Source organism: Haliaeetus albicilla, chromosome 18 (assembly GCF_947461875.1).
Source record: "Haliaeetus albicilla chromosome 18, bHalAlb1.1, whole genome shotgun sequence".
In the NCBI taxonomy this organism is placed as follows: Eukaryota; Metazoa; Chordata; class Aves; order Accipitriformes; family Accipitridae; genus Haliaeetus; species Haliaeetus albicilla.
The window spans coordinates 30,863,214-30,884,894 of NC_091500.1; the positions used below are offsets into that span (position 1 = coordinate 30,863,214).

General features: G+C 59.8%; 1 protein-coding gene across 1 annotated transcript; it reads left to right on the forward strand.

Annotated features, from left to right (window-relative positions):
* The first annotated feature begins 856 nt into the window (after positions 1–856).
* GLI1 (GLI family zinc finger 1) lies at positions 857–21,503 on the forward strand. The gene is made up of 12 exons (XM_069806511.1): positions 857–1,168; positions 12,892–13,058; positions 13,237–13,332; positions 14,591–14,786; positions 15,025–15,187; positions 15,292–15,393; positions 15,519–15,659; positions 16,270–16,419; positions 16,924–17,088; positions 17,506–17,754; positions 17,917–18,196; positions 18,546–21,503. The coding sequence occupies exons 2-12, from the start codon at positions 12,962–12,964 to the stop codon at positions 20,810–20,812; spliced, it is 3,906 nt and encodes a 1,301-aa protein (XP_069662612.1). The 5' UTR covers positions 857–1,168; positions 12,892–12,961; the 3' UTR covers positions 20,813–21,503.
* The last annotated feature ends 178 nt before the right edge of the window (positions 21,504–21,681 follow it).

A 21,681-nucleotide genomic window follows, 5' to 3' on the forward strand; every position in this document is an offset into this window, starting at 1 on the left:
CTGAAGCCACGAGCTCCCTTCATCCCTTCCAGGGGTCTCTTGAGGGAGATGGGTTCAATCCTGCTGGGTGGCGGCTCCGGTGCTGGGGAGGGTGGTCTCAGCTCAGCGACACCTGGGGCGCTGGCGTGGCCTCTGTCCGCATCCCTGGCGGGGTCTAGGCTACACGGCATGCTGAGCCCATGCTGCCCTGTTGGGAGGCGTCAGCCTGAGACATCCCACGGCTGCCCACTCCCTCCCCTTTAGATACCCCAGGACATTCGCACTGGGAGCTTTGGCCTCTTCCAGCTGGGGCGAGGGAGGTGCCGGGACTTCGGTCCCCCGGCTGCTTCGGTGCGGCCAGGCTGGGCATTAGGAGCGTTGGCTGGCGGTTGTATGTCCTGCGTGTGCGTGTGCTGTGTTTGTGCTCTACACACAGGTGTGCATGCGTGCCTGTTTGCGTGTGCACAAATGCACACGTGTGTACTTCTGCACACGGGCATACGCAGATGTGTGTGTGTGTGCGCAGGGGTATCTGCACCCCGTGTACTCGTGCACAGGTGCATGCGTGCGTGCCGACCTCTGCGTGTGTGCAAATGTTGCACGTGTGTACGCGAAGGCAAGCAGGTACCCGCGCACGGGCACAGCACCGCGCGTGGCACGGGCGCACGTGTGCGCAGCTGTGAGTGTGCAGGACGGCCCGCGTACGGGACCTATGCACGCGCACAGACCATGCATGTGGGGTGTGCGCGGGCCCCGCACGTGTGCAGGGCCGTGGCGGGCGCGCGTGCCCCGCGGGCGCGCGTGTGCAGGATCCAGCCCGGGTTTTCGGAGTGGCTGGAGCCGGCGGCGCTCCCGGCCGGGGTCTCCGTCCCGAGCGCGCTCGGCGCCGCCGCCGCCGCCCAAGTTGGCGGAGCGGGACCCGCTGCCCCGCGACTCCGCCAGTTTTGCCGGGACGCACCGCCCCCGCGGGGCTCCGACAACTTTCTCCGGGCGCCCGGGGCGGGCCGGGGAAGTACGGGGGGGGGGGGGGGCGCCGCGCCGTCCCGCCCCGCCCCGACCGCTAGGGTCCCCCTGGATGTGCCGCTTCTCGCCCGGACCGAGCCGCAGCTGCAGCTGCAGCCGGGGCGAGGGGGAGCGCGGAGCCGCGGGACCCGCCGTCCCGCCCGGGGACGCTCGGAGCCGCTCGGAGGTAGGAGCCGTCGGGCGAGTCGGGGCCGCTGGCAGGGGCTCGGGGCGCCCGCGGGACCCCGCTCCCCGGAGGAGCCGGGATGGCGCCGGACCCTCCGCCGGGCCGCGCCGGGGGCCGTCCCGCTCCCGCGTCCCGTCGGCGCCCGGGGAGGGGGGGAACCTCGACCGGGGCTCCCAGCCGCGGGGCCCGGCGGGGCGCGGGCCGGCAGCGAGGTCGGACCGCGCGGGGCGGCCGGGGTGAGTGCGCTCAGGGGGACCGGCAGCGCGAGGCGGGCAGAACGCTCCGGCCCCGCCGCGCTCCGCGTCACGTACACTCGCGCTCACACCCACTCCCACGCCCTCACGCTCCGGCCGCGCTTCGCGCGCCGGGTGGGTGGGCTGCTCCGGCCGCGCCGCTGCTGTGCCCGCCCGCTGAAGTCCCTCGCAGCCCGAGGAGGGGAGGGGAGTGCTGGGCCGGAGCAGGGTGCTCCAGGCTCCCGCGCAGGCGGCCGCGGCTCCAGGCAGCTCCGCTGCTGCGCGGCCGGGGCTTGTTGGACCGGGAGCAGCGGCTGGGTGGAAGTTACTGCCCTGGCCTGAGTGACGCAGCTGCCGCGGGATTGTCCCCGCGTGCACACGAACGGTGGTCAGTGCCACCCACGCTGCTGGTGCAAGCTCCTGGCCCATCCTGAGCCCTCTCACCCTGGGCCAGTCATGGTGTACGTGGGGCCCTGCCAGCCGCCTCGTGGGCCTCTGCAGCCAACTGCTTTGGCGAGGCACAGAGGTGGCTGGCCCAGCCCGCACACCCCACAGACGGCTGTATCCCCACCAAGAGTACCCGCTGTTCCCAGGGCAAGGCTCTGAAGGGAGGAGGGTTTGGCGCTGAGACAATGGGTCCCCCTGCTCCCCCTGACAGCTTGCCAGGCCGTGCGGGGCAAGCATCTGGCAGGAGTGAGGCGCAGGGAGATTCTGCGCACCCCAGGGAGCCTCTCGGAAACCGCGGTGAAATGCCCAGGTACTGGCACACCTCAGCTTCCCAGCCCTCATCCCACAGGCCCTGGGGCTGCGCTTCTTCCATCCCTATGCGGACTGTAGCAGAGGCTGCCACAGAAGTGTCTGATGCCTGGGAAACATAGACTCACAGAACAGCCCGGATTGGAAGGGACCTTGAAAGGTCACCTAGTCCAACCATTTGTAGGAAGGGGAGCCTAGATGAGTTTATCAAGCCTCTCTGATTTTTGGGGGGAGGGCAGAGCTGCTTTTTCACATCACTTGTGGAGCACCTTGAGTCCTTGCCTGTGCCAGTTCTGAGTATCTGTCAGTCCTCCTGCACGCTTGCGCAAGGACTGCTGTGGGCTTTGGTACTCAGAGAGCCGGGACTGGGGGCAGGTGGGTTGGGTGAGGGAGCCCAGCCTTGAGTCCCCCTACAGCTGAGACCAGGCTTGACCTCTCTGGCAGATGGCTCCAAGTGCCTCCTGTGCCCCGCTGGATGCCGACCATGCCGTTCAGGTGTTGGCTCTGCATTGCTCCCTGGCTGGCATGAGGAGTCTAGGGCCGGTGGAGCAGGCTGGCCAGGGCCAGGCATGGCACAAAGGAGCAGGAGGGAACTGGCATTGCCAGTGTGAGAGGCCCCTGAGCAGGGTATTGTGAGATCTGGTCAGCCCAGCTTGCAGCTGAGCATGAGCTAACTGAGCCTGTGCGGGCACAGGCCACCCTTTTTGGGGTCTGACCAGAACTGCCTGCGAGGCATCCCCAAACTGCACCAAACCCTCAGTGAGCCAAGAGTGCAGGAAGGCTAAAGGCAGAGGAAGCGTCTCTCTGGAGAATTACCCTCTCTGTGTCATGGTGCCCTGGGCCAGGCCTTGCACGCGCATGTGAAGTCCAGATGGTCCCTAACCGGAATGGGGGGCACTCAGCACTGCAGTGACAGCCTGAGGGCTGCACCTCTCCTAAGAGGATGGAGAGGCAGGCAGCTGGGTCTGAGTAGGGCTGAATGTCTGTGGCATTTGCAATGTTGTGTTTGGGGTCTGGGAAACTGGTAGATACTCCAGCCACAGCTAGGGTCCTGCGCCCAGCCCTGGAAGAGATGCAGGGGCTCAACAGATGCCACTGGGTACCCACATACCTGAGTTTGCCCCCATTCTGCTCTGTCAGCTATGTGTGGCAAACCTGAGCTGATGGATGCCGCGTCCTGAGGGTTGGGCGTTGGGTTTTGGTGCAGGGGTGGGTTGGGGGGAAGGGACGAGGAAGCAGCTGGATGAAGTTTCTCCTTCAGAAATTCAGACCTAGGAAAACTTCCCAGTGTGGCTAGGTCTGCTGTGTCCAGTTGAGGCAGAAGCTGCCTTTGTGGGAGGCGGGATGGCAAAGGCACTACTGTTGCCTCCATGCTGTTGTGGGTGTTTGAAGCTGGTTGACCGATGCGCGTTGTCTCTGCATAGCATGAGCTGGGTGGTTCCACACTTCCCTTGAGCCTTTCCCCAGCACAGTGAAGGTTACTGTTCCTCAGCAAGGGTCTTCAAGGGCAAGGGGGTCTTCTGGAAATTGAGACCCCGGAGCAGATCCACACCAAAACTCCCTGTGCCTGGTAGGACCCCCAAATTCCCCAACTACCAAGGATCCCAGTACCTCTGAGGAGACTGGCATGTACTGACCTGCGCCCACCAGTGCATACCCTCATGCATCTGCCAGCCCAGCTGCCACTGTGTGCATGCATGAGCTCCCAGTAATGCTTGTGAGTGGACTTGTGAGGCGCTCTGGGCATCTGCTTGTAGCCAAGTCACTGGTAGCTTGGGGGGCGGGGTCCTCATCTCCCCCATGTTCCAGGGTCTTTTCTATCAGAAAAACAAACGCAAAATCAGGAGCAGGTTGAGAGCTGAAGATCGCCAGGCCCCTGTGGCTGGTCTAATGGGAAGTGGTGGAACAAACTCAGTACTGCGTTCCCCTCGCAGTGCTGGAGCTAGCTGAGCTGCGAGAATCTCCCTGGAGCGGAGAAGTTTCCATCCGGGGGAGTGAGTCAGCGCAGACACCTTGTGACGCGTGCTGTCATGTCAGGGCAGCCTGAGGAAAGGCGGATGTTGAGCCTGGGCTTGGAGGGGGATTTGCGGCTCACTGTCCAGAATGTGTGAAGGCTGGGTGGGCGGATGGGCTGGAAGACATGAAGGCCCTTCTTCAGTGCAACCTGGGCCTGCTGTTAGTGATATACCGCAGCTCAGGACTGCAGCTGCCGTGCTAGAGAGGTTGGCCAGCCCGTAGCCCCTGGGGAATACCATTCTTCCCACTGCTCCAAAATGCTGTACGAGTGTGCGCACCCTTACACATCCATGCACCTGCGCATGCATGCACCCTCATGTGCACGCATGTACGCATGTTCACAGGTGCCCAGACATAGGCACACCTATACACATGCATACCCATGTGTGACATGGCTTTCACAATAGGATATTTGTGGTGGTGTCTTTCCTTCCTTCTGCAGGCCACTGGGCCTGTTCTTGTCCATCTGTCCTGACATACTAGAAAGAGGGAAACCTTGTGTGTCTGGTAGTTGGTCAGAAGGGAGAGCAATCCTCCTACACCCAGAGCGTTCCCCAGGAGCATGTATGTGCATGCACACCTACGGACATGTATACAGAGGAGCCTGTTTGCGTGTGTATGTACGTACCTGTATGCATATTTGCACAGTTATCTGCCTGGTTGGTGTCTTGCATGTGTGGTACTGGAGTCTCTCTGTCTGTGTGCTTCAGTTTCTCTTGATATCTTCTCCTGGTGTTTAGCAATCCCAGTGATGTGATAAATAAAAATGGTCCATTGAGTGGGTCCTTGGTGAGACCGAGGGGATTCTTCTACAGAAACACTCACAGGAACACAAGAAGTGTACCCATCCCAATCCTTGTGGTACATCAGACCCCTTCAGAAGCTGCAGAATAACGAGGTGAACAGCTGATAAAATAGCTGCCTCAGAGTGGGAACAAGCAGCAAAAACAGAGTCGGGTTTCAGCTCTGCTGCATCCGGGTCTGAGACTGGGGTGGAGCGGGGGGGGGGGGGGGGGGGATGTTTCCAGATGTGGTGCAACCCCACTGTCAAATTCCCACCCCTGATCTAGGGGGAAGCAAAGCCCTGGCTGGTGCCCCCCATGGTGGCAGAGAACATGGGTCTAAGTGATGGGGTTGCTGTGCGTATGGACAGAGCAGGTCTCAAGTCAAGGAACGGGAAAGCAGGCATCTGTGCCACCCACCTCCCACTGGCAGATACTTCGGGAGAGACAAATGCATCCCAGCAGGCAAGGGATCATCGGGAACTTTTGGGAACAGCCTGAGGGCACCCTACCACCAACTCTCAGCAGACAGAGGGGGTCATCTGCCCCAAAGGAGGAGCAATTTATGCTTCCCAGATCCCCAAGTGCTGTGCTTACCTTGCTCCACGCTCAGCACGTCAAGAGACAGGCAGTTCCACAGATTAAAAGGGATTGCTCTTGTGTATCTAATCCCTTAATGACTGCTGAAGTCCCTGAGGTCCTGCACATCCTCCTGTTCCCATCTTCTGAAGAATCCTGCAGGATGGAGCTGTTGGGGTGGGAACAGGTTCAGCGGGAACTACCCTGACTGCAGTGGGAGGACAGATGACACTGCAGCCCACTGCCTGCAATGTCCTACCTTTTCTCCCTCAGGACGGCAGGATTTCCTGCATTGCAGCCCCTGTTCTGGGGGTGTCCCTCCATGCCCAACACACAAGCATGCTGGGTTGGGGATGATGCCTTGATGCTATGGGCAGGAGCACTGCCTGGCAGGGGCTCCCACAGCCGTGACTCAGAGCTGGGCTTTTATAGGTCCCACATGTTCAATTTTGCTGTTTCCCTCCAGCACGGGGAAGGAAGGGGGAAGCATAAAAATTCCTTATAGCAGCTGCTGCCACGTGTGCACCCCCTCTTATCCTCACCCCAAAACCTTGCCCCCACCCAGACTCTAGCCCAACGATGAAGGTAGGGGCTAGGGAAGTGGCTTTATGTGAGCAATTTGCAGGGGTAGTGTGTGCTGGGGGCCAAAGCAAACAACACGCGAGCCCGTGACAATTGCCTGCCTGCTCTGGGACCACCTATCAAGCACCACCAGTCCTGCCTGGCTTGCCACGGCTTCCTGAGTGGCTCAGCTTGTGGTTGAGGGCTGCTGGTCCCTGCTTTACAGGGGGAAGAGTCACAGGGAGCATGGAGCTGTGAGCTCCCACCATGCAGCCCTCCTCCATGGGCTGCCTCTGCCCTGGGATACACTGGAGACCGGGCAGCCAGGGCTGCACCCCAGGCTGGCCTGCCTTCCCCTCTTCCCAAAGCACACGTGTCTTAGCATGTGTTGACGTGTCTAGAGGCATGTCAGTGCATGGTCATGAGTGGGTGTGGATGCATGTGGGAGCAAGGGGCTGGATTGTTTTGCCCCCTGCCGAGATGTGGCGTATGGGTGGTGGTGTACCGTGGCTTGCATAAGGCTGTGCTGCTAGAGGGGTGGGTGGGCTGGGGAGGGACCTCTGGTCCTTACTGGAAGTGGTGTGAAGGGCTGAGAAGAATTTTGGCATGGGGTGGGGAATGAAGATGTGTTATGATTTCTGAAGGTGGCAGCTGGGGCTGGAGAAGGGAGGGAGGGAGAACTGAGTGGGGGATGTCCTGAACCTGTCCTGGCATGGATTTTTCTGCCCCTTTCCCTCCACACATGTAAACTTCCCCCAAAGCTGGTTCTTCTCTGCCTCATCTTTACTGGGCAAGGGACCACCTTGGAACAAGCTTGGCAGCCCACACCAGCATGGGATCATGACCCTGAATTGTCCCCTTTCAGACCCCCTGAACCTGAAGCAATGTGCTTTGTGGCAGCTGCAGTCCTGGGCAGATTAGCTGCCCCATGCAGAGGAGCTTGGGCTCGCCCTAAAGGCCTGGTCTAACAGTGGGGTCAGATGCATAGCAAGGCAGCTGGGCGGGAGGTCTGCGCATCAGTTCTGCTGGAGGCAGAGATGAGAAAGCATGTGGGGTCAGGGGAAGCAGTTCCCCAGCGCAGGCTGGCCTGGGCCCAACTTGGTCCCAGGGCAGGGAATAGGGGCTTCTTCCAGAGGGGAATTTCACCGTCTTTGCCTCACCATCAGTGGCCTTTTCCCACCCCCAGTGGGTGCCAGCTGTGGTGCCTGGGGAGGCTGTACAGCATGGAGGAGACATCATAGCTGGGGAGGAGTGTGTTGACACTGCCAGACCTGACCTGCCCTGGGAGGCAGCTAGGATGTGTCCCCTTGATCCTGGACTGTTGCTGGCATGAGGCATTGTTGGCTCCCCGGCAGCTCTCTTCCAGCCTTGCTACTTGCGCCTATGTGCTGCAGCTCAGCCTGGCCCTCTGCCGCATTCCTGTTCTGTGTCTGCATAACTGCTCTGGCTGCGGCTCGCTCTGAACTGCCGCCCCAGTGCGGGAAGGCAGATCTTAAGGCAGATCAATGTTTTTCCTAAGGCTCTGTAGGGTTAAACCAATTGGGCACGTGGCTGATGCTGGGTCACAAGACGGCTGAGGTGAGGCCGGCAGGGCTCTGTGCCTGTGGCGGGCTCAGGGGTTTGCCTACCCCAGGGCTAGAGCCCACCTCCCCTGAGGGGGTGAAAAGGATATGCAGTCGTGGCCTTCTGGAGCATCCCCCCACCCTAGCCCCTGCTGCACTGCTGGACCCTGCTCTCTGCCTCTTCTCTCTGCTCTGGCCCTCCCTTGCTCCCTCAGTGGGTAAGGGTTTCGGGTGGCTGGGCCTGCAAACATATAGTGGCTTCCCCTTAGCTACTGTTGTAGCTCCCCACATGTACATGTAGACATGCACATATGCACATTCCACACGGATGTAGACATGCACAAGCACATGTGCGAGCACGCAGGCAAACACATACATCTGTGAATATATACACACAAGCACCCCCCAAAAACCTACTCAGACATAAGCACAAATCCCTCTCCCCACTCATGCAAACACATATGGCCAAACTTGTGCATTCACACACACGCTTACAGAAACACAGATGCCCCCACGCATGCACACACAGAGCCCTCCCCCAGGCCCCCCACGCTGGAGCTGTGCTGGGCGGGTTGATGGATTGTGCCACACACAGCTCAGCGCTGCTGGTCTATCGGCTGGGATCTCGGCTGCAAGGGCTAATCCAGCCCTGACATCACATTCCTCCACAGTGGGACTCCGGGGCGGTTAACCCTGCCTGGGCTGGGCCCGGGGCAGGAGATGATGGGGACAATGCCGAGGTACAGGGACCCCCACCACCCCTGTGTGCTGGGCTGGATGGCAGCCACCCTGCTGCAGCATGCGGCACCCGCTGCTGCCGGCTGGCCAGCCCCGGGGGGCTGTCAGAGCTGGTCAGGAACAGGGAGCGTTCCTGGTGGGAGTTGGGGTAGGGGTCTGCCATGTCACAGGGTGTGGTGGGGTGCACCCTGCCTCCTCCTCCTGCAGCCGGGCCTCCTAAGGGCATGCGATTCCCCTGTCAGTGCCTACATCTGTGTCTCTCCCTCCTTCCCACCATCACCGCTCCACCACCCATCAGCGTAGGCATCCGGGCTGTCGTCCTGCCGTACAAGCTCGCTGCATCTCCTTTCCCTCTCTGCCTTTTGTGCCTTCTCCTCTGCCTGCTTCCCTTTCCCCCCCACCCCGTTCCCCAGTGTCCTCAGGAAACTGGAGCCAGATGACAGATTTTAGATGTGTTTGCAGGAAATAAAAGGCAAGGAGCTGGGGGGGGGGAGGGGGATGGCCAGTCCTGACCCCCTCCTGTGCGGCGTTTCGGCGTCTGGAGCCAGCCCTGCTTCAACTGCTCCTGCCGCTGGCTGCGCTCCTTATTTTCTTGGCAGAGAGGAGGAGGAATGTGTTTCAGTTTGAGTTTCTTGGCAGGAGGAGACCGAGGGAAGATTCCCCTCAATCCCGACTGCGCCTGGCTCTCAAATTTATGCCCATAGGCTGCGACTTGGGTGGGCCGTGGCGGTGTGCGGCAGGCGGGGGAGGCGAGCGCGGTGGGGGGGGGGGGGGCCGCGGGCCAGTTCCCATTGGCTCCCTGCAGCCCTGGCCCCCTCCAGCTTCCCCTGCTCAGGGGGCCTCCGGGGTCCGGGGAGCCCCTGCGGACCCCATGGGCTAGGGAAAGCATCCTGCAGCTGAGACCTGTGGGCCCTTGGCACTTTCTGCCTTATGTAGCCACCCCCCCCCCCCCCCCCGCCCCCCCATGCTGGTGCTCAGCAGGGGGAACGTGCTGGATGGGATAGAGCCGCGGCACTGCCCTCACGCCCGCCTGGCACCCACCTGCCTCCAGGCTGCCCCAGTGGGGAGACCCAGCCCTTGGCAGGCTGGGTCTGCTCGTCGAACTCCTCCGCTCTGCCTGGACCCAGGGAGGAGAGGCTGTCTTGGGACAGTGGGACCCTGACTCTTCTGCTGCACCTGGGTGGCCGGGGACCGAGGGTGGTGGGGACCAGAGCCCCACCAAGCTGCCCCCAGTCCTGCATGGTGGCTGCTGGAGGGGGCGCAGAGAGGATGCCACCCCAGGCAGGGAGATGGTGTGCAAGGCTGGGGAGTCACGAGGTGGGGGTAATGTGCCTTCTGCTGCGTGCCTGTGTGTTCCCCATGTGTGTGTGCCCTCTGCCCACGTGTGCTCCATGCACGTTTAGGTAAACCTGGGCACATGCATGTGTTGTGTGCATGTGTGCTATGCATGCACATGCAGCTTTGCGTGTGTTCCATTGGACATAATGTGTTCTCTGGTGTGCGTAAGTGCGCGTGTGCTGCATATTACATAGGTGCTGTGTGTATGCACGTGGAGTTTGCGGGGTGATGACTCAGCAGGTATGTGTACATGTGCTGTGTGAATGTGTGTGTGCGTGTATATGTGTGCAGGGATGTTGCAGGTGGCGGGCAAGGCAGGGGCTGGAGTAGCTGTGCATAGCAAGGTGAACAGGGCCAACATTCGGCAAGGTAGAGGCGACATCACAAAGGCTATGGGTGAATTAACCCTTTTCCTGGAAGCGGTAGGTGCCCCACAGGTGGTGCCCCATTGCTTGGAACTCAGGACAGCAGAGCAGCAAGTCTCCAGTCCAGGTTGGGGTGGGCAGCTGTAGGCTGATGGAAGCCAGCTGGGCCCAGGGCAGAGCCTGTCGTCCTATTGCTACTGCAGCAGGTGGGTGCGCCTGTCTGGGCAGGCACAGCCCCACTCCCCTTTGGGCTGGGATGGCCGCATATGGTTACTGCACTGCATGGTAGCAACCTGCCTGCTCCCATATAGAGCAGGCAGCTGGTGGGCTAAGACTGTGGTTCTGGGGCAGCCTGGGGGAGCTCAGGTGATGATTCTCGGGAGGGAGAGACAGGGGGCTTTGGCTTTGCCGAATTCCAACACCCCCCATCATCTCCCAGCTGCACATGTGCCTCTCCAGATATGTGCAAACGTATGTTCATGCATCCATGTGTGTGTCTGCGTACATGTGACTAGCTGTGTGCACAAGGGGCTGGGGGGTGTGTGCTGTGGCCTACTCCACAACTAGACAAACTTTTGTGAGGGACTTGCAAACCCTCTCTTTGTTAGATGTTGTGGCTGGGGTAGGGGGCAGATGGAAGGCTTCCCCTGGAGCTAATTCCCAATCTTTGCTGGAAGGCCCTGGTCCAGCAGGCAGGTAAGAGGCCCCTCCTCTGCCCTCTGCACGCCACCACCCCCCCCCCCCCCCCATTTCTTACTCGTCTCTCTTTCCCTTGCCTTCCCCCAGCGCCACCACCTTCCTGGGTACCTCCCCCCCCCTTTGCCTGCCCTGCTGCCCCCCCCCTCCATTCTTCCTGGCTGACACTCTCACAAAGCCCGGAGACAAGCTTTCAAAGGGGCAACTCATGCGGAAGAATTGCTGCCCCCTCCCCCCCCCCCCCCCCGCGCTCCAAATGCAACCCAGCACTTTCCCAGCAGGGTGAGGGGCTCCCACTCCCCCAGACCCCTTGTTTGGGGCGATTCCCTTAGTCTCTCAAAAGGGGAGGCTGAGGGGGGCACGAGGCCTTGTTCCCAGTGCCATCCACATGTGCCCCTGTGGTTGTTTCTCCTTCCAGAGTGTCTGTCCTTCCTGTAAGCCCCCACAGGTCTCGTGACAGGACAGTGACCATGGGTGAGGATGGAGCTGTGGGCCAGGACCTGGGTGCAGAGGCCGAAGGCACAGCCACAGTTGGAGATCTGACCATGGGCAGGGCCAGGCAGAGCAGCAGGTGGAAATGAGACCCAGGCACAGGGCAGGAACCTGCAGGCACGAATGGGATAGTGGGCTGGGCTGGGCCCTGTGGGCAGGGGTGCGATGTGTGTGGGACAGGGCAGGGTTTTGACCTGCAGGCAGGGTGGGGACCCGTGGGCAAGACCGGGCTGGGTGGGACCTGCAGATGCTGCAAGGACCCATGAGGAGGGCAGAGCAGGGTGCCAGCTTGGGTGCTTTGACCAAGGATGGTTCTAACCCTCTGTGCGTTGGTTTCCCCTCTTGGCAGTTAGGGCTTGCAATTTTTACATCGATGTGTGTGCTTGAGCGTGGATGTTTGTGTGGGTGTCTGGGTGCACATGTATGTATTTCATCCCCCCTGGAACAAACGCTGCAGTGGGCTTGGGACTCTTGCTGGGACAGGACCCTCTTAGTACAGTGCCAAGCACGAGGGCACCTTTCTAAGTCAGTATCTGGGGATGCTTGTGATGGGTGACCACAGGGTGCCCTGCAGCAGTGTCACTGCTTGTGCTAAGCTATCAGAGGTGGCCTTGAACTGGGCAATGGTCTGATCTGTACCGCAGTCCTTGTGCTTAGGGTGTGTTAACTCCCCTGTGCTGGTGCCACGAGAGGCCTGGGGGCTTGCCAGGCACTGCGGGCATGGGGACAGACATACTTGCTTTGGAGGGGGTGGCAGACGGCCTCCATGTTTGGCCAGGTGGCTGTGGTGACACAGAGCTGCCATGGCTTGTACCTCCTGCCTCCACCCAGCTCGCCAGAGGCATGCAGTTTTCCGCACGGTTTATGTCTCTGCAGTGTCAGCAAGGGAGGAGAGGGATGTGGGGGGCTGCACCCTGGCCCTGCAGACATCTCCCTTGCACCAGCCCATTCTCCCTTCCAGGTATATACAGGCCTGCGCCCCAGGTGAGGAACGGCCCCCAGCTCCAGGGAGAAAGTGGGAGCCCTTAGGGCAGGGGGGGCCACCCCGATGGCAAGGGAGCACCAGGATGTGTATGTGTGGGAGGGGGCAAGGGAAAATGCCAGGGGCCACCCCGGCAGGGTGGGGGTCCCCGAAGTTTTTGGGTACGCAGACGTTCATTGGTGGTTGCCGCCGCGTCGGATGTCCTCTAGCCCAGTTCCTCCGCCTAGGACCCTCACGTCTGCGCCCCCGAACGGGGGGGACGACAAGGTTTCCCCCTTTGTCACCTGCGCTTCCCGCCTCGGCAGGTGCCCTCAGGACTCCCCTTTGCCGTGGGCTCGGGGCAGAGGTCTGTGAGGGTTGTGCGCCCTGGGCGGGTGGGTGCGGGGCCGCGGCGGGAGGTTTCGGGCCGTGGGCAGGGCGGGGGTGGACGTGGGGTGTGGGGGGGGGCGCGGGGCGGGGGCCCTGGGAGAACCTTCGTGCCCGTGGTGGGGACTCCGGCCGCGGCGGGGGGGCGGCCCGGGCGGGCCCGCGGCTGCGCTGTGGCGCCCCCTGGCGGGCGCGGGGTCCCGGGGGGGGCGCGGGGCTGGCGGGCAGGGACGCCGGCCCACCCTTGTCATCCTCAGGCCCCGACCGGCTCCAGCCCCTCGGCGAGGACCAGATGCGCTCCTGAGCCCGGCCAGGCCAGGCCACGACATGTTCAACCCCGTCAGCCCCCCAGCCACCGGCTATGCTGAGCGCTGCTGCCTGCACCCGCCCCACGGACCAGCCCCAGGGGCTCCGGGGCCGCAAGGTCGGTCGTAGTCCCTTCATCCTGGCCGGTGCCTGGGCCCGAGTGGTGCCTGGCGCAGGCACAAGGGGCACCTGACTTCAGATGTAGTCCTTGGGTTCAGGGATGCTCTGGGGATCTCCTCTCCCTGTCATGCCATCCACCCTAATAGTCTTCCCGTCTTTCTCCTCCCCTTTGCCAGGACTTGATTTCCCCTTATGCCATCAGTCAAACCTCACGAGCAGTCACCGTAGTTATGGGTTGGTGGCAGGAACCGAGCACCCAGGCGGTGGTGATGGTAAGTCTCCAGTCTTGGGAGGGCATGGGGTAGGTAGGGGTTCAGGCATCTCCTGGGGATTGTGTTGGTTGTGTCAGAAGTGCAGGTGTGTGTGCTGAGGGCGTTGGGCAGTGCCAGGGACAGTGATGCCTGTGATGAGGGAGGGGACTGCTGGGGTTTCAGGTATCTTCCCTGGAACAGTGATGCCAGTGTGAACAGGATGATTTGTGTTGGCTGTGGCCGAGCGGATCAGGCACTTTTCTTGGGATGATATCAGCCGTGGCAGGGAGTACGTGTGTGTCAAGAGGTTCAGGTACCCCCTGGGAACATTGATGGCCGTGGTAGGGAGGAGGGACACTTTCCAGCCTTGCCACAGCCCAAAGCCAGCAACAAGCCAGCAACAAGTATAAATTGGGAGAGGAGTGGCTGGAGAGCAGCCCTGCAGAAAGGGATGTAGGGGTGGTGGTTGGCAGCAGGCTCAAAAGGAGCCAGCAGTGTGCCTTGGGAGCCAAGAAGGCAAGCCGTATCCTGGGGCGCATCAAACACAGCATAACCAGCTGGTGAAAAAAGGTGATTATCCCTCTGTATTCAGCATTGGTGCGGCCTCACCTTGAGTACTGTGTCCAGTTCTGGGCCCCACCATTTAAGAAGGATGTTAAGGTACTGGAATGCGTCCAGAGGAGGGCAGCAAAGCTGGTGAAACGGCTGGAAGGCATGTCCTATGAGGAACAACTAAGGACTTTGGGTATGTCTAGTTCGGAGAAAAGGAGGTTGAGGGGTGACCTCACTGCTCTCTACAGCTTCCTGAGGAGGGGAAATAGAGGGAGGTGCTGATCTCTTCTCCCTGGTATCCAGTGATAGGATGCATGGGAATGGTTCAAAGCTGTGCCAGAGGGGGTTTAGACTGGGCATGAGGAAGCATTTCTTTACCAAGAGGGTGGTCAAGTACTGGAACAGGCTTCCTAGAGAGATGGTCGATGCCCCAGTCTTGTCAGTATTTAAGAGGCATTGGGACAACGCCCTTAACAATATGCTTCAACTTTTGGTCAGCCCTGAATTGGTCAGGCAGTTGGACTAGATGATCATTGTAGGTCCCTTCCAACTGAACTATTCTATTCTATTCTATTCTATTCTATTCTATTCTAAATCAGAAGCTAACTGGCACACTCAAGGTACTCTTCCAGGCTCCAAAGCACCAGGCTTGTGTCCTTGGGGGTTTCTTCAGCCTCCTGGGACCCATGCTGAGAGGATTGCCCCCCACTCTCTGCTGCCATCCCAGGCTCACGGTTCTCAACGCCCCGTGGTGCAGGCAAACTGGGCAAGAAGCGGGCACTGTCCATCTCACCCCTGTCAGACTCTAGCATTGACCTGCAGACGGTAATCCGCACCTCACCCAACTCCCTCGTTGCGTTCATCAACTCCCGCTGCGCCTCTGCCAGTGGCTCCTACGGCCACCTCTCCATCAGCACCATCAGGTGGGCACCAGATTTCAGCCCCACTGGCATGCATGCAGCCTGTCAGTCTGGGAGCCTGAATGCCGATTCCCAGCTTGGGGAGTGCCTGGTATGAGGGCTAGGGAAGGCGGGAGCAGAGTGGGACGGTGGGTTAGGGAAGGAGTGGCTGGGTGTTCAGACACCTGTGATCTGTGGCTCAGAAGACCTAAACTTCTGTCCTCTGATGGTGTCATCTGTTCATCCATCTTGCTCTTTGCAGTCCATCGCTGGGGTACCAGAGTCCACCGGGCCAGCAGAAGGGCCAAGGCCACCTGTACAGCCACCCCCCAACCCCTGCCCCATGTAGCTCCCATGAACACCTGTCCACCCGGCCAGGGCTCCTGCACCATGCCCCAGCTCGTGGGACCCTCAAACACTGCCAGGTAAGGGGGCCTTGCATATGTATGAGCGGTGCATCGCGTATAAGCGGTGGTCCAGTGGGCATCTCAGTGCTGACTGCTTTCCACTTTCCCCCCTGCCCCGGTAGCAGCTAAAGTTGGAGTGGAGCCTCAGCAGCCCTCTGACTCTCAAATACTCAGAGGAGAGATCCGAGGGTGACATCTCCAGTCCAGCTTCCACAGGCACCCAGGTACTCCCCTGGCCTTGAGATGCCCCACTTCCCCAGGGCTCTATGCTCCTCCCTGGCACCGTTCCTAGTAACAGGAAGCATGAAGGGTCATACCTGGGAGTGCTCATCTGGCTGTGCTCCCCCAGGACCCCTTGCTGGGGATGCTTGATGTTCGGGAAGATCTGGAGAAGGAGGATGGGAAACCTGAGTCTGAGACTCTGTATGAAACCAATTGCTACTGGGATGGCTGTGCCAAGGAGTTCGATACGCAGGAGCAGCTGGTGCATGTGAGTTAGGTCCTGCCTGGGTACACCCAGTCCCAGAACCTGCCCTCCGGTTGCTGGCGGACATCCCCCTGTGTCAACCCATGACTCTTACTCTATGACTGTCCTATAGTGAGCCGCTCCCCTCCCCCTGACCCCATCCTGAGAACTTACCGTACAGATGCCCAGTGTTAGAAGTTGCCCCTAGGAGGGGAGGAACACGTATCCTCTACTTGTAGGCAAGTTCTTTGTGACCCTCCCATACCATGTGTCTAGGGCGAGCACCCAGTCTGGCCTTCCTTACCCCTGGAGGAGCTCTCCTGAACCACTCGTACATCCAGACTTCCTCCTTTGCTCTTTGTCTCACTCTAGACACTCCAGCTCTCCTGTATCCCCTTGACCACCCCTCAGACCCCCTATGTCTTCTCTTGGTCCTCCCAAAATAGACCCCAGCCATCTCCTGTATCCCCTGCTGCCTCTAGAGACCAGCTGACCACTCTTATTTTCCCCTAACCTCTGGTGTTTCCACCTGACATCCCAGTCCCTCTATGTCCATTTCTCCCATGATACTTTCTTAAGACACCTGTATCTCCCTGACCTTTGATGCCCTCCAGTGATGCCCCTCTCTCCTCAGCACATCAACAATGAGCATATCCATGGGGAGAAGAAGGAGTTTGTGTGCCACTGGGCAGCATGTTCCCGGGAGCAGAGGCCCTTCAAGGCTCAGTACATGTTGGTGGTGCACATGCGACGTCACACAGGCGAGAAACCTCACAAATGCACGGTGAGCTGGCATGAGCCTTTGTAAAGCCTCGGCTAAGCTGTGGTGCGTTGCACCAGGCAGAGCTCGGGGCAGGCTGCGAGCTGGCCTGTCTGGTTAACAACAGCATTGAGGGGGACGTGTGGTGGGGAAAATGAGGTGGGATAGGCGGGCTGGTCAGGAGCATGGTAGTACATGATAGAATGGGGTTCATGTGTGGCAGGCCAGAGCCCCTGTGATCAATGGCATGGCAGAGATGCGCATGAGGTAAAGAGGTATGTAGCAGGCTGGGAGCAGCGCAACCACGTGGCCAGTGCATAGTGAGGTGGTGTGACATAAGCCAGAAGGGTAAAGGGCGGCACGGTGGTGCGAGGACATGTACCTGAAGGAGGGCAGGTGCGTTGCGCGTTGGCTGGTAGGTGTGATACATGTCCGTGGCAGATGTGCCGTGGGTATGTAGTATGGGGGTGATGTGGTACAGGGTCTGTTGAAGGCGTGTGGCATGTTTCACCCTGCTTGCCTGCACAGTTCGAGGGCTGTAACAAAGCCTACTCACGCTTGGAGAACCTCAAGACACATCTGCGCTCACACACGGGTGAAAAACCGTACGTGTGTGAACACGAGGGTTGCAACAAGGCCTTCTCCAATGCTTCTGACCGGGCCAAGCATCAAAACCGCACGCACTCCAATGAGGTACAGACCCATCTGGGGCTCTTCGCATCCCTTTTGGCTCCCCGTATGCCTCCCGATTAGTCCCGTACCCTGAGAAGTCCCTGCATCCTTGTTTTTTTTCTGTGTGTCCCAACTCCCTCCTTGCCTGCTCTAATAAAGCACGGCCCCTTGCTCCCTTCCTTGGTCACCTGCATTCCCACCAGTGTCCCTTTACTTCCTGCCCTACTCCTGTGGAGCACCGTCCTTATGTTCTTCCTTGCCTGCAAGGGGACCTAGCCTCTTTGATCCTTTCCCACCCTCAGTTCCCCAAGTTCTCGGGCCTGTTCAAGAGGGAGGGGAGGGGAATTTATTTCATGCCCAGCTGGTACTTTGTTGGGAGGGGTCTCTAGTTGGAGCTAATGCCCTCCCTCCAACATGCCTACCTTTCTTCCCCAACAGAAGCCCTATGTGTGCAAGATTCCAGGCTGCACCAAGCGCTACACAGACCCCAGTTCCCTGCGCAAACACGTGAAGACAGTGCATGGCCCTGATGCCCATGTCACCAAGAAGCACCGAGGGGATGTGGTGCCAGGCCGTGCACTGCCCACCCCCAGTGGCCCCCCAGACATGAAGCAAGAGAAAGATGCCAATGGCCTCACTGAGGCCCGGAAGGATGACAGCAAACTCTTAGTGCCTGACTTGGCCTTGGTAAGGAGCTGGGGGTGTGATGATGGAGGGAGGCCTGGCCAGGCCTGTCGAGGAGTCAGTTTGCGTGGTAGGGGATTCATCTCCACACCTGGCAGGTTGCATTAAGTGTGTAGTGGATATCTGACCCCCTTTTCCTTGGTTAATGTTTTGGGTACCCCCTAGAAGCCGCAGCCCAGCCCAGGTGGGCAGTCATCATGCAGCAGCGACCACTCCCCACTTGGCAGCACCACCAATAATGACAGTGGTGTGGAGATGGCAGGCAACGCGGGTGGGAGCTACGAGGATCTGTCCACACTGGAGGATGTGGTGCCCGGTGAGCCCATGGGTACCTCTGGGCTCATGGCCCTCCACAAACTAGAAAATCTTCGCATTGACAAACTGAAGCAGATGAGGAAGCCATCAGCTACCAAGGGCCTGAATTTGCCAGCCATCCCTGGAGCCGGTGAGACTGTGGTTCCCTCCCACCCGGATGCAGGGCCAGTCCTATGGGCACTGTATCAAGAGAGGTCTGGTTTGCATCCGGAGAAGTTTCCACACCTTCCTTTCCCTGGTGGTGGACCCCCACATCTGGGCTGCGCCCCATCTTTGCACTCAATAATCTTAAAAGTCTTTTCCAACCTAAGTGATTCTAAATGATCTTCTGCCCCCTCTTTGTTGCCACCACTTGAATCTGCTTCCTGTCCTAGCAGGCACTAACCACGGGAGAGGCCACATCCTGGTTTCTCCTATGACCACCGGTGCTATGCTGTGTCCTGAGTGCCTTGATGTAACTCCTCCTTTTCTTTCCTCAGGCTTGCCTGGGGAGGTGCCTGGGATCTCTGTGCTGCCGTCAGCTGCCTCGCACCGGCGCATCGCAGAGCTGTCGGCAACAGAGGTGGGCATGCCGCTGAACGAGCGCCGGAGCAGCGCCACCAGTACCGTAAGCTCAGCCTACACCGTGAGCCGGCGCTCATCCCTGGTGTCCCCGTACCTGGCTGGGCCATGTCTGGGTGGTGAGGCAGGGGCAATGCCCAGTGGGGCAGGCCTGGCAGACGGCTATGACCCCATCTCTCCGGACGAGTCGCGACGCTCCAGTGATGCCAGCCACTGTGGAGGGCTGCCGGGTGTGGGCAGCCTTACCCCAGCCCAGCGCTACCGTCTCAAGGCCAAATATGCTGCAGCCACTGGTGGCCCACCCCCAACCCCACTGCCCAGCATGGAGCGGGTGGGCATGGGTGGCCACAACAGCTTACCCGGGGACTACCTTGGGCCAGCCGAACCCCGCTTCCTTGCAAACGGTTTGCTGCGAAGGCACAGTTCCAATGACTACCCTGGCTATGCAGGCAGCGTTCCTCCTCACCTGGTACCTCGGAATGGTGTGCGGCGGGCCAGCGACCCAGCCCGGACCGCAGCCAACCCTCATGCTGTGCCCAAGGTGCATCGTTTTCAGAGCATGGGTAACGTGAACGTGCCAGGAGTGGGCAGAACTGCTCTGCAGCCCTTGGGTGGTTCTGATGCCAACCTTCAGCGCCATGTCTTTTCCCCACGCCCACCCAGCATCAGTGAAAATGTCTTCCTGGAGAGTGTGAGCATAGAGGGCCCTGGCCCAGGCATGGAGTCTGGCTTGCTAGAGATGGAACAGTACTTGAACTACCCCGAGGAGAGCTTCCCATGCCAGGGGACAGGTGTGGAGCTCCAGCATGAAGGCCTCTACGGCAGCACTCGCCGGACCATGGGGGGTATGCAGCTGAACCTAGGAGGGCATGGGGACATGGAAGAGGGGTTGCTTCCGTCTGAGTTCTCCTTCCCTCAGTGCCAGATGAACCAGCACTTCACGAGTATGCATGCTGGCAATGGGACCATACCAGCTCCTTGGGATGAACCTCCCCAAGGCAATCTGAAAATGAGTTCTGTGCAGTCAAGCGTCAGTGCCTCTGCTGCTGTCATGTCTGGGCCACACTGTCACCATCAAAGTACTGAGTACCCACTACCCAGTTCTTGTGGGCAGCAGCCCAAACTTGTGAGCACATGCCAGGACAGTGGGTTTTCTGGGGGGCACCGGCTTAACCGCCTACAGATCAAATCTGAGCAGCGTTACCCAGCACCTGCCCCAGCACTTGCTCCCTGCCAGAATACCAAGCTTGCTGCGCCCATGCAGCCTCCTGCATCATTTGGCCAAGCCATGAATGTAGGGCCTGGTGGTTACCAGGCCGAGGAACAGGCACCTGTCAGTTACATGGGCGTGTCGAGCCCAGGCACTAGAAGAGCCCAGACCCCCACCATGCAGACCAAAGAAGTGATGGTCCGTAGCTATGTGCAGGCTCAGCAGGCTCTGATGTGGGGAGACCAACTAGCCTCCAAGGGAGGGGAGACTGGCATGGGGCTGGGCAGTGAACCTGGGCAGTGCCAAGCCATGCAAGCACCGCTGTACCTCAGCCCCAAGTACTCTGGTTACCAAGCCAAACCAGATCACCTCCAGGGTCTGGCAGAGACCCAACACCTCCTAAATGCTCCATGCTTCAACCCAGAGATGGTGCCACACCCACCTGGTGGCCCTAAACCACCTGGTCACCAAAACAGTCTGAACTATGCAGGCAACCTGGCTCAGCCAAGTCATTCCTATGAGGGAGTGGAAGCCAGCTCCCGGCGTATACTTCGCTTGCCCCCTGCCCGCCCCACACCTGAGGGTCCCGGGAATGCCCTGCTGTATTACCCAGGCCAGGGCACACATGTGGGCAAAGGTGGGCATAAGCTACTGGGCCAAATGGCAGCAAGCTGTGGGAGTCCCGGGCATTATGGTGGGGGCTTGGAAGGACTCAAAGGCAGCTCATATTACTACCTGGATTCAGAGGAGCAGGTGGCCAACAGCCTGGACTCCCTGGACCTGGAGAATACGCACCTTGACTTTGCTGCCATTGTGGAAGATCCAGAGGCACCAGCACTGCTGCCTGGGCCCCCAACCCCTGCTGGTAGCCTCCTGCTTCCTGCATCTGGCGGTGCCAACATGGCTGTGGGTGACATGAGTTCCATGTTGAGCACTCTGGCTGGGGAGAGCCATTTCCTCAACTCCCTGTCCTAATTAGGAGGTACCAGCCATCAGGTGGGCATGTCTGCAACTGGGGGCGGGCAAAACACATTTGGGCAGAGGCGTGAAATGCCTTCTCACATGCAGATTTATGCCTGGTGTGGGGAGGGGGTGAAGAGGGGAGAAACACCCTTGGAATCTCCTCCAGTCTGTGAGTGTCAGGCTCTTTCAGAGGAGGGACATTGCTGGGTCGCAGACAAAGCCGCAACCCTGATCAGGTGCTTCAGGTCACCTCTTGCCGGGAGGGAACTGGTTTTACTGAGCCCTTCCATTCCAGTGCCTGGAACCTTTCCCTGCCTCCCTGGCCCTCTGGACAAGGTGGCCCTGTGCAGTCTTAGTATCAAAACCAAAGAGCACCACTCTCCCCAACCTGTGGGCAGGCCCCATCCCTGTGTTCCCACTGCGCTCCCCCTTCCCCCTGCCTTAAATCCCAGTCTTTGTCAGGACTGCAATCACTCCTTGCTTGGCAAGCCCACACCCCCCTCCCCTCAATTTTGCTTAAGGAGGGAGAAGGGGGAGGCAGTTCTCCAATGGGGGGGAGGGGCGTGGGGTGCCTGGCATTGCCTGTGTCACTCTGTACATAGTGTGCCTATGTGTATGTCTTTCTTATGGGTGTTACCCCAGCCTTTCTTTTGTTTGAAAGAAACAGCAGTGCCTCCCCTCCCCATTAAACCCTTTCTCAGGGGAGTGTGAACTGTGTGCTTTTTTTTATCCCTGCACATGGGCTCCAAGCTAGACCCCCTGTGCCAGGTGCTGTACGGCCCCCCCCGCCTTCTCTCTCTTTCTGTTCGTCCATCTGGGACCAAGACCTACTTGTGCCTGGCCCTGCAGAAGCAACACCCCCCCCCCCTCCGCCCCCTTTG

Coding starts and splice junctions, on each gene's coding strand:
- GLI1 (XM_069806511.1), top strand. CDS start 12,962: ATGTTCAACCCCGTCAGCCCCCCAGCCACCGGCTATGCTGAGCGCTGC. Junction 14,787..15,024: donor CTCTCCATCAGCACCATCAG/GTGGGCACCAGA, acceptor TGCTCTTTGCAG/TCCATCGCTGGGGTACCAGA. Junction 17,755..17,916: donor TAGTGCCTGACTTGGCCTTG/GTAAGGAGCTGG, acceptor GGTACCCCCTAG/AAGCCGCAGCCCAGCCCAGG.